Here is a 15,049-nt window from a genome sequence, read left to right as displayed (position 1 = left end):
ATACCTGAGGGCAAATGTCCTGAGGAAGTAAATGGAAGCAAGTTACTTCCACTTATTGTTAAAATGTCATCCTAAAGTTCTTAATCTTATGTAATATAATGGATTAGAAACATTTTCATTCTACTGTACTTTTCAATCATAGACATAACTGTTTATATTTTTTAGTTGCAAAAATATATTAAAATAATAAAAATTAAAACATTGCAAAAGATAAAATCTTTATACTTGTGATGATTTTATTAGATGAAAGAAAAATACAAGTCTTCTCTAAGATCTTGCTTGACGGATAATATGGTAATAATGGTAAAAAAATAAATCAAAATGAGGAAGTATACTAGACAGTTGTACATATTAAATATGTATTTGAATTATAAGTCTTGGAGATTAAAGGACACCAAATATTCATAAAATATCGATAAATATTTTATTGCATTGATGAATGCAGCATTGATAAATGTCTGTCACCAATTGGTGATAGATAAAATAGAGGGGATCCTTCCTGTATAAGACTAAAGGATAAGACCAATCACATTGGAAGTTTCCTTTCTGCTTCCAAAGTCAGCAATTCATTCAGTAGAAGCTGGAGAATCCATATCCTCCATAGCAGGAAGGGCGGAAGAAGCCATACCCACAATTTCCATAGCCAGATCCATATCCACAGCCTCTGTAGCCACAGCCATAGCCCAGCCTGGGAAAGCTGCCCCAGCCACAGCCATAGCCAAAGCCCAGGCCACCAAAGCCTCCATAGTAGCCCAGCCCTCTGTAATAGCTGCTGTAGTGGCTCATGATGTCAAGAGTGTAGAGTTGGGTTTGCTGCTCAAGGAAAGATCCTGAGTGTGTGTATCAACATCTTTACAGCAAAGCTTATATGCTCTGGTCAGAGCACGTGATAAAATGTGTGCCCCTCCTTTTATGTCATTCCATGAATTATACTTGCCTGAGACAACTCATTACTCTATTGTCACTTAACAAACATCTGGTAAGAATGTTTCAGCTTGTTTGGCAATCCAGTCAGGGTGTCCCACAGCTTTTTACTTTAATTTTATTAGAAGGAATTGCAAGTATACACATACTAAACTCTAAGAATTCTTTATTACTAACCACTTAACATCAGTTACATTAAGTATTCTTGAATGTGTAATTAAATATATTCTCAGAGATTTTGGTGGGAGGTTGTTATAATCGACTATACAAAATTTTGAGAAAGAGCCAAAGTCAAGAGTCTTAAGTTTTTCAGTTTCTTCAAAGGGCCCACATATTTGGTATCATGAGAAACAAAGATTTGACTCACTAACTGTATGCATTATAAATGAAAAACAAAGTGCCACATGCTTCCTAGAGTTTTAAAACTTTGACCCTGAACAACAGTCATATTTATTTTTGGCTTCATTCATGAGCATGCAAAATACTTCTTTTGGAGTCATATTTGGAAAGACAATTAGAATGATCAAATCCTTCAGATTCTGTCCTTTCTCCACAGTAAGATCTTGCTTCACACTCCTGCAAAAGAAGATGACATCTCCTCCATACATCATTTTTCTCTTCATCTCTAAATTTTATCATCAGCCCATTTATCTTCTATCTTTTTCAGATTTCACTTCAAACAACTTCCTTTTCCCCACTTTTCATCCCTGTGTCTGGGTAAAGCTGTGAGGCTGGCAAAATGGTTTCAGCTACAACTTGTTTACTCAACACAAAATTGTATCCCTTCCATTTAGATCTCCAGTCAATAGAATACATTTCACTTCACCTTCTCTGTGCTCATTTTATTTTGGGGCAATTTCTAACTAACTTTTCCTAAAATGAGAGTTTTTTAAGACACTGATAATAATGCTTCTTGTTTAAAGCATATTTCGACTCTTAAAAATCATCTCAAACCTTAAAAGGACTTGAATAAATTAGAATAACTTGCTAAATTCTCTAAATGTGAGTTACAATTACAAAAAGCAGGGGATAAGGAAATGCTCTTCAGGGACGGGTATTGGCTTGATCTTGACAATGTCCCTCAGCTCAGCTGAGGGGTGGCAGTGCTCACCACTGACATCATGCTTAATTAAGCCTCACCCAGGTGTGCCCATATCTGTAAACCTGGGATTCATAAAATGTATTTATTTTATATGATTATAATCACACTGTTAAGTTTGTGTTGAAATCTATGAGTAATATTTGGACAAGGCATTTTTAATCCTGTAATAGTTTATTCATAATTGGAAAGGAATATATTCTTTTTTCCCAATGGCTTTATTCACTGATGTCAAAATAAAGCCTCACTTTTAGTTGGCACTCAAAAAATATTTTTTGTTTGCAGTAGATTACTTTAAACTGATATTAAAGTAGAGGCCATCCATAGCATAATTTAAGAATATCCTGTGGGATATTCTTATTCTTTATTCACTATTTCAGAAAAAATTTGATAAAAGAAATATTTTTATTTTATTTTTTCCCCATTTATTCATATGTACATACAATTTTTGGGTTATTTTTCCCCCCTACCTCCTCGCTTCCAGGCAGAAACTATTTTGCCCTTATCTCTAATTTTGTTGAAGAGAGAATATAAACAATAATAAGAAGGACAAAGCGTTTTTGCTAGTTGAGATAAGGATAGCTATACAGAGAGATTCCTAGCATTGCTTCCATGCACATATGTATTGCATTCTAAGTTGATTCATCTCTAACTGACCTTTTCTGTAGTTCCTGATCCCCTTCTCCTATTGGCCTCTGTCACTTTAAAGTTTCTGCATTAGTTCCTTTGCACTGAGGACATCAAATACTATCATGTTTTTTTGGGTTTCTTGCCTATCCTCATATCTCCCTTGTGTGCTCTTGCTTTATCATGTGACCAAAGTCCAATCACCTTGCTGTATTTGCCCTTGATCTAAAATCCACATATGAGGGAGAACATATGATTTTTGGTCTTCTGAGCCTGGCTAAGCTCGCTCAGGATGATGTTCCCCAGTTCCATCCATTTACTTGCGAATGATAAATTACTTAGTTAAGGATTTTACATTTTTCTTGGGTAGTTCTGTCAGAGCATGTGACTATGATTAAAGACTACTTTTTGATTTTTATACATAGGACTGTCTGTATGTGGAAATGATATGAGATACAAATAAAACATGTCCATAATATAATAAAAACTAAGTGCACTTTCAATGGAGAAAACATGTGACTATTATATGCATAACTTCTTCATTAGCTATCAAACAAGAAAAGAACAGTTTGAAGAATATGTAACAAATCTGTATTTTCCTGTATAAAAATGATAAAAGCTTTTCATTGGGATATTCTCTGGCAAGCTAGTATTTTTCTGTCCATTAATTAGATCAAAAGATTTGTTTTAACTCATGGCCTAAGTTTCTACGTATTTTGATGGATGGAAAGATGAAAAATATTTTTACATTTTCTGTAGAAGTAAAGAACTATTGCTAAAAATACAAAATATGTCCTCTCAGCTTAGACATAGATCAATACAATCTTAAAGAAGATTAAATTATGATAATATTGATTTTACTAAGAATGTCAACAGCAGTAATAATCATATTGATTTTTTAACTTTTCAGCACCATGGAAACTCATGGAGACAGTATCCAAATCAGAAGAAAATGCTTCTAGTGAAATTCTGTGCTATTGGGTCAGATACACAACTTGACCTTCAGTAATGTTACTTAGCTCTGTTTGCTCAGCTCAGCCCACCATGATGGTGCACAGGATGCCCTGTCAATTTATGTACAAATATTTGTATGCATATACAATCATGTACATATTGCATTTCTACTTGTGAAGGGTCAAAATGTGCTTATAAGTATATATAAAAATTGAATAAAATAAACCAAACAAAAATCCATACTTAAAGTTTCATTTTAGATCATTTATTGAGAATTGAACATAAACTAACTCTTAGTTACCCACGTAAGAATGAAGATAGACTTAAAAACAATGAAGTGTCTGAAATTCTTATATTTTACTGCTTGATAGGCCTAGATCAATTTCAGTCCACTGACAACAGAATGTTTTAGAAAATCCACATATGAGTTACTAGAGTAGGATTTCAGTAGAAGTTGGAGAATCCATATCCACCACAGCAGGAAGGACGGCCCCAGCCAAATCCATAACCAGAGCGATATCCACAGCCTCCATAGCCAGAGCCCCAGCCCAGCCTGGGGAAGCTGCCACAGCCACAGCCATAGCTGTAGCCCAGGCCAGGGAAGCCTCCATGGTAGCCCAGGCCGCCATAGTAGCCCAGGCCGCCATAGTAGCCCAGGCCGCCGTAGTAGCTGCGGTAGTGGCTCATGGTGTCAGGAGTGATAAGCTGAGTGTGCTATTCAAGACAAGGTCCTGAGTGTGAATGTCAGTATGTGCGGGGGGAGGTTTATATACACCAAGTCGACCATGTGATCAAACCTGGGGAACTGTTTTGTAACATTCCAAGTTATTAATTTACTTGAGGTAACTCATTAATCTGTTTGCTAACAAAAGGTGAGGCATACAACTCATTAAAATTTTTGAGCTTGCTTCATTGCCTATTTAGGATGCCCTTGAACTCATTTCATTCTTTCTGTTATGATAAAAATTCTGTATCTTCAAGGGTACAAAATTCCCTAAAAATAATTCTTCTTTAAAAAAGAGTACTGTATAAGTTATGTTTGATAGAATTTTCTCATTAAATATTTCCTCTTTCTAACATTATTCTTTAAGTTTGGTATACCTTACATATATAGATTCAAATAAACAATTAAGTTTAAAACCTAAAAATCAAGCAACTTCGTTAGATGTCAAATTTACTCCCCAGGTTAATATCGCAAGGATAAGACCTCCTTTAAAAGGGAACATTTTAAGTAAATCATACGATCATAGATATATACAAAGTAATGGAAATATTATATAGGCATAATAGAACACTGATTTGATTTTATTTATGACCTTGCAAAATATATTTTTGGCTTATCAGGATATTAAAATTCAAGACATAAACTGGTAGACTACCCAAGAAAACACGCTCAGTTTTATAACCAGCCTGCATAGCTGTTTAAATATATTGCATCTGTACCATTGCCATCTTTTCTCTACCAGAAGTATTATCTGAAAATAGAGATGATCCTGGCTCCATGCTTGACACACAAGGCTTTTCTTCCTTTCCCTAGTCTTTACAGTCTGTGTAGTTTTTCTCTTTATCAAACTCCTCCTTATTTTTTATTCTGTATTTATTGCCAGTACAGTCAACCACCAGCTAGGTAATTTGTTATTCAGTTTTCAAATCAAGCTTTCATCTTTCTATTCATATATCTAACTTGATCACAATATTTTTGCCCTTATGTTTTATTTTCTAATTCTGTATGCCTTATCTACCTTGTTTCTTCTCTATCAGCTTACATTTTTTTTCCCTAGGACATTGTACAGTCATTCAAGTTTTCAAAATTTTAAGCAATATTTGTCTTCTTTTAGAGTCATATGCTCTGCCCTGAAAAATCTCTAAAAATCTCTCCTGCTGTTGAAATAACTGGGAGAGGGTGGGGGGAGGCAAATTAGTCTTCTCTGATTTCTGCTTCTCGCTCTGCAAACTTGGAACATCATCCAACATTTAAGCCTCACTGGAGTACAGCTGTATCTTGGGCTTATTTCTTTAATCAGTATTTTACTTTATGTGACTATAAACATATTTTGTTTTATTTTGAAGTTTATAATAGCATTCTTGATAAAACATTTTATCAACAGGATTTGTTCACTGTTCTTCCAAAGTATAGATGTGGTGGGGGAAGATATGTGTAGAATGAATGAACAAAATGAATTCTGCCTGGTAACCTTGCAGTAAGTCTCCAAAGTGGCTTAAAAATGGCTTAGAAGTTTTAAAGGAATGTTTAACCCAATGTTTTTCTTTCCTGTTAAATTCCTTTTCCTTGTTTATCAAAATTCATTCCACCTTTACTTTGCATTCCAAAAAAGAAAACTTCTGGCAAAATAATTCATTTGCAATGAGTCATTTTGAAGCCAAGCAATAATAAATACATCTAATAAGTTCAAGAATCTCACAAATGTTTTGGAATATCTGCTAGATGGTATGAAAATGCTGAAGGGTTTCTTTATACTGGTGCTTCTGATACATATGTCCACTTGAATTAAAAACAAATGGATTTTGCAAATTAAAAAAAAGCTCATTGATGAAATATGAAGCAACTTACTTTTAGATTTTCAAAGAAAGCAATGATGTGTACACATTAAAATATATAACTTACAGTGATACACTTATGCACACATATACATGTACACATGATCAAGAATAAGTTGTGAAGAATGCTTTAAAATAGATGAATCTAAAACTCCAAATATATTTATTGACTTTTGACTTTTTCCAGGCTGACAAAAAAATGGAACAATGGTAAAGTCCTTTGGACTTTGGATAGTGATTACTTTTGAAAAGTGAAAAATGTGTATTTCTTTTGAAGTTTTTTTTTCACCCTTAATTCAGTGGACTCAAAGACCTTTGCTTGTCTTTCTCTTTTTGGCAAATGTCCCCAGACTGTGAATAACAGATGCTGTGAGCCTGTGGGAAATGATGAAAGAGACTCTCCCACTTGTCAGATACCAGCCTTTATTTGAAATTTAAAGATACTTTTCCACTAAATTCAAAATGTTTTCTTTATTAGGTTATATTAAGCGTACAAATAGGTTTTAGTGTTATATTTCCATGCATGCATAAAATACACTTTAATCAATTCTATCCCCTCTATTACTCTTTCTTATCCCCTCTCCTCATACCTCCTTTTGTAAAATCAATCTTAATGGGTTTTATTATTCTATTTTCATAGAATGTATGAAGTACTCTAATGCTATTCATCCCTCCATCACCTTCTTCTTTCTTCTCTTGTCTCAAAAGCCTTCCTTTTACATTCATATTATTATTTTTTTAGGTCTAGATGCTGAATATGAGAGAAAACACATAATATTTGTCTTTGGGGAAGGACAGGGCTGGAGTTTGCTAAGCAAGTGCTCTATCCCTTGAGCCATAATTTTAGTCCCTTTTTATTTTTTTAGGTTATTTTTCATATAGGGTCTTGATTTTCCTGAGGGGCTGATCTCCAACTGTAATCCTCTTTTCTAAACCTCCCTGTAGCTGAGATTATAGGTACTTGCCACCATACCTGGTATTGATTGAGGTGGCATATCACCAACTTTTTGCCCAGGCTAGCATTGAGCCACAATCCTCCAGATGTCTATCTCCTGAGTAGTTTGGATTATAAGAATAAGTCACCATGTCTGACTGGTAATGTTTGTCTTTCTGAGCTTGGCTTATTTTGCTTAACATGATGATCTCCAGTTTAATTCATTTTCCTGCAAATAGCATAATTTCATTCTCCTTTGTAGTTAATAATACTCCATTGCACACATACACCATATCTTCTCTAATTATTCATTAGTCAATTAGCACCCAGGCTAATTTCCTTCAGTCTGATAAAAATTCATTAAATTATAAAATGTAGTATAATAAAATATAATGTCTTTTATTAGGAGCGACATGCACAACAGTTTTCAATCTAAAAACATTCCTAATAGTTTTTATTCTTAGTCCTCTAGAACATCTGTTGACTTTGAATAACTAAATGCAAATAATGAAACTGCACAACTATATCTCATCTCTCTGTATCATAACCCTATAATATTCAGATTGCATTGACTAGAAGGAAAAGTGTTACCTGATGACTAAGAAACTTTAAGACTATTCCTTTCAAATAAAATCTTTGATGTTTTGTTATAGATATGAATATGCAAAATATACATAAAACATGTATATACATATTGACATGCATATAGATGTAGGTTTAGGTAAAATCTAGATAAAGCTAATCTTGAAATAAAGAAGTACAATTCTCTAAATCATAAGAGTAAAATATTATAGAAATGGTGATACTAAGAACAAAGTCTTCCTTCACATCCCTATAAAATCAGTTAAGTTCATGAAACCAGCAGAACTATCAAGGTGCTCCCTTTCTGTTCATGGAGGGAAAAGACATTCTGCACCTACAGGCAAAAGACCTTGGCCCTGGTCCTGCTCCTGCTCCTGATTCTGCCTCTCAAACTGGTGTAATTTTTTTTGTTATCTCTTATAACAAGCTACAAGATCAGTTGAATGGTCCATTCTTTGCCATTTAGTGTCTGGTCTAATTTAGTACATCTATGGATGGTGCTACTACCTGCCTGAATCAAATATATTTAACCATTTTTGATCGATTTCAGAAAAATTCTTCATTTTCTATTGTTATGTGAGCATACCATTTGATTTAGGAAGTACATTAATATTAGTTTTGCCTTTTTCTTATTTCATCAGTAATATACCACATACTACCTATTTTTATAAGAGAAGTGGTTCAACTAAAATTCAGGTTTATGAAAAAATTCTTTGGATCTCATGTCATCTGTCACCATGTAAGCTAAAAAAATACATTAGTTCAAAATAAAGCCTTTGTTGTTTTAGTTTTTATGTTGGGTCACAAAATCTTGAATATGATGAAAAGAAGGAAGAAAAATGCACAATATGCCATGAAAATGAAGAAAAATACATATAGGAAAGCTAACTAAAGAAATACAGCAAGAAAGTTTTTAGTTAAATAAGAGTTAACTCATATAACAAAATACCTCAATTTATAGATCAGTTGTTCAAAGGAAACATAACATGTACAAGAATGTGATGTGATGTTATCCAAAACAAAACATTTTGAAAAAGAGGTTTATTGTCATAATATGCTCAGTGACGTGGTGTAATATTACATTTGCTTGCTATTCTAATTCAAGAGCCAACTTCGACTGTATGAAAAACCCTTATATATTCAGAATGAATTGAGAATGTGAACTGAAGTAAATAAAATGCATATGTTTGACATATAAGTATATAGGTAAGTTGGTAATTGCTTTTGTTGACTTAAACCTAAATATTATCTAAGTAAAAGAGTTTGAAAAACATTTTCCTGAACTTATTGATCATTTTGAAACATTTTTATTCCAATTTAGAGTTGTTACTCTTTGGAGCTATTTATCTGTATATATGAATGTTTGTGAAGTTTATGAAAATAAAATAGATTTTCAGTCAGGGAGATAGTTTCTCTCATTAACAATTGAAGAGAATGTAATGATAATCACTTACACATAATTAAGTCTCATGAACAAACCGAAAACATATTTAGTTTGCAAATTAGAAATGATCAAGAAACCAATCAGTTTCTTGCAACTAATCAGTTGCAAGAAAAATTAGAGGATACTAAGATTATGATAGAGACAAGACTGTAAGTTGAAAAATTGTCTAGATTTATGATATACTAAATTTCTTTATGCAAGTAACACCAAAATGACCTTAGTTGTCCAACGAATGAATTCAGCTTAGGGAAGTCCACTTATTATTTCAGATGTTGAATCTGGACAACAATTCAGTAGAATCCAGAGAATCTATATCCCCCAAAGCAGGAAGAGTTGAAGTAGCCAGATCCATATCCACAGCCTCCATAGCCACAGCCATAGCCCAGCCTGGGGAAGCTGCCCCAGCCACAGCCATAGCCCAGGCCACAGAAGCCTCCATTGCCATAGCCCAGGCCTCTGTCGTAGGTGCCGTAGTGGCTCATGGTATCAGCGATGATGAGCCCAGTTTGCTGCTCAAGGCAAGATGCTAAATGTGAATGTTGCTATCTGCTTACGTGTGCTTATTGTATATGCTCACAGGTAATGGGATGAACCATTTGCGTTTTAGTGTCATTCCATGTGTTACACTTACTTGACACAATCCTGAAATGGGAAGAGGCCCAAAGCTCATTAAAGTGTTTGAGCTTGCATTGTTTTCTGGTCATAGTTTCCCAGAAACATATTGCACCATTTTTATGAGAAGAAATTTCTGTCTTCAATGTCTGTATGTACTACACCCAAGAAAAATTATTCATAGACACATTACATAATATCATTGGTAGTGGTATTTTGAAATTAAATATTTTATATGGATTTCTTTGAGTTGTTATGCTTCAATTATAACTAAATGAAAAAATTTGGTTAAATTCAAGGCTCTACAAGTCATCATGTCCTCTCAGAGGCATCTTATAACTCACAGTGAGGTCCATTTTCAGAGAGAAACATTTGAGAACCTTGGAGCCATAAGTTCACCTGCTGTGTATACCAGGACAGATCCTTATAGAAAAGTGGGTTGAAATACTGCTATTCTTCCCTTGTTGCTTTCAAACAATGATATCATAACTATTTTTTAGCTTTACTAGTTTGAAACATAACAACCATTTCAGTCTAACATCATGGAATAATGATTTCCAAACATTAAAGATAAACCACACCAATGCAAATCTATAAGGAGTATTGCAAATTGTTCAAAGCCTCTGTTTCCCCATTCTGACTCTCTTTTGGCAATATCATCTACATACAGTGCCACCAAAAGCCCAAATTACAGCTCCCCCACCCTGAAAATTATGACATTTTTCTCTCAATTTCCCTCACCCATTGACCTTTCTTACCAATATACCCTCTCAGTCAGTGCTCAGTAGGGCCCAGGACTAGGGGAATAGTAAAATGCATAGATTGTTTTTGGTTCCCATCCATTTTTATTAATCTCATAATTTCTTCTATATGTGTCCCCATTTCTACCATAACTTTCATCTTTGTATTCTTTTTTTCTGTTATGGATCCATATTTTCTTACAAGAAAGAGCTAACTAGTTTTTCATAATATATTAATTTTTAAGTTCAGAAATGTTGAAAATACATTTCATCTCCAAATACTCTGGGAAATTTAGTAACTGTTAATACTGGAGATGCCCTTAGAATCTATAAAAATATTAGTACAGTAGAAAAGGACAGGGTGGAGGAAATAGTATTGAAGACAAAATGGTCTTCAGCTGAGTCTAAGAAGTTGGTCGCTGTACATATACCCAATGTTGACTCAAAACACCCTGACCCATACATGTCTTTAACTTGTTCTTTAAACACTAAGTGATTGGTGCTCTATGTTTTTTCATATAGCAATGATTTTTTAAATTCTTTACTTTGTCCATTCTTGGGCTCCTTTAGTGATATCTGAGTCTTACTTCATTTAATTTACAGAATGCATAATGTTATTGATCATCTTTACAAATGCTTATAGACACTTTGGATATCATCTTTAGAGAAGTGCCTTTTCAAGTATTTCATATATTTTTATTTTATTTTACTATTTTTATTCATTTTTATTAGCATATTACAGTTGTACAAGAGGAATACTTTGTGATATTTAAATGTTTCAGTATAACTTAATTAGATTCACCCCTCTACTCATGTATTTTTAATTAAGCCCATAAACTTTTATTATAGATTTGCAGGAGCTCTTTACATATGTTGGTGTAGATGTGTCATCATATTTATGTTAAAAATATTGTCACACAATATTCAAATAGCCTTTTTTCACCTTAACTGATGTCCTACATGAGTACAATATACTAATGTAATAAAAACTATTAATATTTTTTCATATTACTGTTTTTTAGTCCTAATTAAGGATGTTTGTCTACCTCACACACTCTCATTTAATTTTTTGTCTGCTTTCTTAAGAGCTTGTTCAAACTTAATTGATTTTTGTTGTTGTTAATTGTTTATACATTTATTCATATGTGTATACATTGTTTTGTCCATCTCTCCCCCCTAAACTTAATTGATTATCTTAAAAAAAATTAATGTGGCAGTTGGTGACTTGAATTCAGTAGACTTTTAGTATCTGTGGGTGTTCTGCTTAAAGAAGACTGTTATTGCGGAAAGTCTGTTAACATGCAGGATGCAAGGCGTCCAGTGTTGCAGTGGAAGCTCAATTCATTTTCCCCATAGTTATGCCCAACTTCTGCTAATGACAAACTGCCTGTCAACAAATTTCAAGTTTTCACTTTGTCATTTAAATTAAGCACATTCTCTTCACTTTTGCCTTACTTTTTTAGCAGTAGTTGCTTTTAGGAAGATGAATTTCCCAAAAGTACGGTCAGGGTAGCACGAGGTGGATCATACGACAATTTAAACACAAGGGATGCAGTCATCTGAGCCACACAAGGGGCATGAAGGAATTTTAAATTTTTGTTTTTGAAATTTCTTTTGATTTTTTAAATTCATTATTTTTTTGATCATACATGGCTAAATCAGTTGTAATAAATCTGCAAATAAGGCAGACCTACTGTATTTCAAAGTCATTGACTCTGACCAAACACTTAAAATCAGACACAAATCAGACAGGTGTGGAGTGTCACTTTTTGCCTTTTTTAATTCTACCAATTATGATCAGTTCTGGGTTTGATTATCTTGTTGTCATGTGTTTTCCCCATGAAAGCAAAGCTGTCCTCTGGAATTAAAGATATTTTGAAGTCTTTCACTTAATCACCAAAAGAACCACAAAAGCAATAAATTCAAGTTCTAATAATATGTGTTAGGAGTGTCAAATTTTTTCTGTAGGAAGTTACATTGATTATTATTCTTATTTATTGCTACAGAAGACCTTTATCCATATTATGGAGAAATGTAATTCACCATTAAGAAAATAGAATGGCTGTTAGTATGTCTGCCAGAGTCACTGAGTTGTAACCGCTCTGATGCAGTCAGTGTAAAGTAATATACTGTGATTACAACAACTCAAAGGTAGTTCTCATTGACCCAGTGAATAAATCTGTTCCTATGTTTAATAAGCAAGTCTGAATTTTTCTGATTCAATTTAATATTTTAATACCACTTTAATTTATCATTGTTCACTACTTAGTTTTATTCAGGAAACTATTAGCTTCTAAACTAGATAGAAATTAATTGGTTTAAGAGTCATCAAAATACATCAGATAAAGGACTGATAGCAAGAATATACAGGAAAGTTAAGAAACTGAACTCTCCCAAAATCAATGAACCAATAAAGAAATGGGCAACTGAACTAAACAGAACTTTTTCAAAGAAGAAATTCAATGGACAAACAATACATGAAAAAATGCTCACCACCTCTAGCCATAAAGGAAATGCAAATCAAAACCACACTAACATTCTACCTCACCCTTATTAGAATAGCCATCATCAAAAACACCACCAACAACAGGTGTTGTCAAGGATCTGGGGAAAAAGGAGCCCTCATACACTGCTGGTGGGAAAGCAAGCTAGTGCAACCATTCGGGAAAAAAATATGGAGGCTACTTAAAAATCTAAACATAGATCTGCCATATGATCCAGCAATCCCACCCTTGGGGATATACCCAAAGGAATGCGACACAGGTTACTCCAGAGGCACCTACTCACCCATGTTTATTGCAATGCTATTCACAACAGCCAAGTTATGGAAACAACCAAGATGAATGGATCAAGAAAATGTGGTATTTATACACAATGGAATTTTACTCAGCCATGAAAAAGAACAAAATCTTATCATTCACAAGTAAAGGGATGGAACTAGAGAACAGCATTCTGAGTGAGGTTAGCCAGGCTCAGAAAACCAAAAATCGCATGTTTGCCCTCATATGTGGACTTTAGATCTAGGGCAAATATAGCAATGTGGTTGGACTTGGGTCACATGACAAGGGGAGAGCACATATGGGAGGTATGGGGATAGGTAGAAAACCCAAAACATGAAAATGTTTGATGTCCCCACTCCAGAGGAAATAATACAGAAACCTTAAAGCGACAGAAGTCAACACAAGAAGGGGATCAGGAACCAGTGTAAAGATCAGTTAGAGATGAATCAATTTGGGTTGTAACACACTTGTACATAGAAGCAATACTAGGAATCTCCTGTATAGCTATCCTTAACTCAACTAGCAAAAATGCTTTATCTTTCTTATTATGCTTATCTTCTCTTCAACAAAATTAGAGATAAAGGAAGAACAGTTTTTGCCTGGAAGCAAGGCGGGGTGGAGAGGAGAGAGTCGGGGCAGGGGACAGGGGGGAGAAATGACCCAAACAATGTATGCACATGTGAGTAAATGAATAAAAAAAGGAGTCATCAAAATTTAAAATGTTAGGCAAAAAGAGATTTTTAATGTGGAAAGTCAATTAATAATCATATGCTCGACTGTGGTAATTGCATGGACCTGTAACCAGTATTTTGAAAGCACTCAAGAAAAGAAAATACACAACAGAAGACAGAGCCAACATTTTAGTAAAAAAGTAAATGAATGAATATCATATGGGCCATTTCAAATTGGGGTAATTTATTGCAAAGTGAACCGAAAAACTCTATAGCCATTAAAGTACAGATAGGGAACATCAGAAGACATGAAATAGACAACTTTAAGATGAAAGACATTCTTAAAATCTTAGACTATTTTTGGTAGCATGCAAGGCCTTGTTCATGATAGGCAAGTGATCTCCCACTTGAGTCAAACATCCAGCCCTTATAATCTGACACTCTTAAAATGTTTTTGCTCTTGGCTTTGTCCAGAGTGACCTTGATTCACAGGTGACTAATTTGGTAAAGCATACTGTGGTCTCAGATGTAGGGTTTCCTCAGAACAGGCCTTCAGTAGAAGCTGGAGAATCCATATCCTCCATAGTAGGAGGGGCGGAAGAAGCCATATCCACAATTTCCATAGCCAGATCCATATCCACAGCCTCTGTAGCCGCAGCCATAGCCCAGCCTGGGAAAGCTGCCCCAGCCACAGCCATAGCCAAAGCCCAGGCCACCAAAGCCTCCATAGTAGCCCAGACCTCCGCAGTATCTGCCGTAGTAACTCATGGTGTCAGGAGTGGCGAGTTGGGTTTGCTGCTCAAGGCAAGATTCTGAGAGTGAAGTTCAAGAGCTTTACAGCAAAGCTTATATATCCTTGTCTGAGCATGTGATACATAACATAACATACCCTCCTTTTGTGTCATTTTCCTTAATTACAGTTACTTAATACTTCTCATTACTCCATGGTCCCCTGACAAAAGGACATTCTTGAAACACTATTGAATGTGCTTAGTTGTTAAGTTAGGGTGGCCCTTAAAAGTTGTTTCATCACTTAATGAGAAAGAATTGCTGTATCTTCAAAGTCTGAGTATTTTAGATTCCAAATACAGTTCTTCATAGAGGTTTATTACATTAATCATAT

At 34.4% G+C, this 15,049-nt stretch overlaps 3 protein-coding genes across 3 annotated transcripts; all 3 read right to left on the bottom strand.

Annotated features, from left to right (window-relative positions):
* Positions 1-410: 410 nt before the first annotated feature.
* On the bottom strand, positions 411-856 carry LOC109676258 (keratin-associated protein 19-5-like). The gene has a single exon (XM_020152727.2). The coding sequence runs from the start codon at positions 784-786 to the stop codon at positions 571-573; it is 216 nt and encodes a 71-aa protein (XP_020008316.2). The 5' UTR covers positions 787-856; the 3' UTR covers positions 411-570.
* Positions 857-3,847: 2,991 nt separating this feature from the next.
* On the bottom strand, positions 3,848-4,361 carry LOC141423206 (keratin-associated protein 19-5-like). The gene has a single exon (XM_074072836.1). The coding sequence runs from the start codon at positions 4,289-4,291 to the stop codon at positions 4,049-4,051; it is 243 nt and encodes an 80-aa protein (XP_073928937.1). The 5' UTR covers positions 4,292-4,361; the 3' UTR covers positions 3,848-4,048.
* A 9,788-nt stretch (positions 4,362-14,149) lies between these two features.
* On the bottom strand, positions 14,150-14,761 carry LOC141423207 (keratin-associated protein 19-3-like). The gene has a single exon (XM_074072837.1). The coding sequence runs from the start codon at positions 14,692-14,694 to the stop codon at positions 14,479-14,481; it is 216 nt and encodes a 71-aa protein (XP_073928938.1). The 5' UTR covers positions 14,695-14,761; the 3' UTR covers positions 14,150-14,478.
* Positions 14,762-15,049: the final 288 nt, after the last annotated feature.

The sequence above is a fragment of the Castor canadensis genome, chromosome 5 (genome assembly GCF_047511655.1).
Source record: "Castor canadensis chromosome 5, mCasCan1.hap1v2, whole genome shotgun sequence".
Taxonomy (NCBI): Eukaryota; Metazoa; Chordata; class Mammalia; order Rodentia; family Castoridae; genus Castor; species Castor canadensis.
Note: the sequence above shows the minus strand (reverse complement) of the source record. Positions and strands in the feature narration are given on the sequence as shown.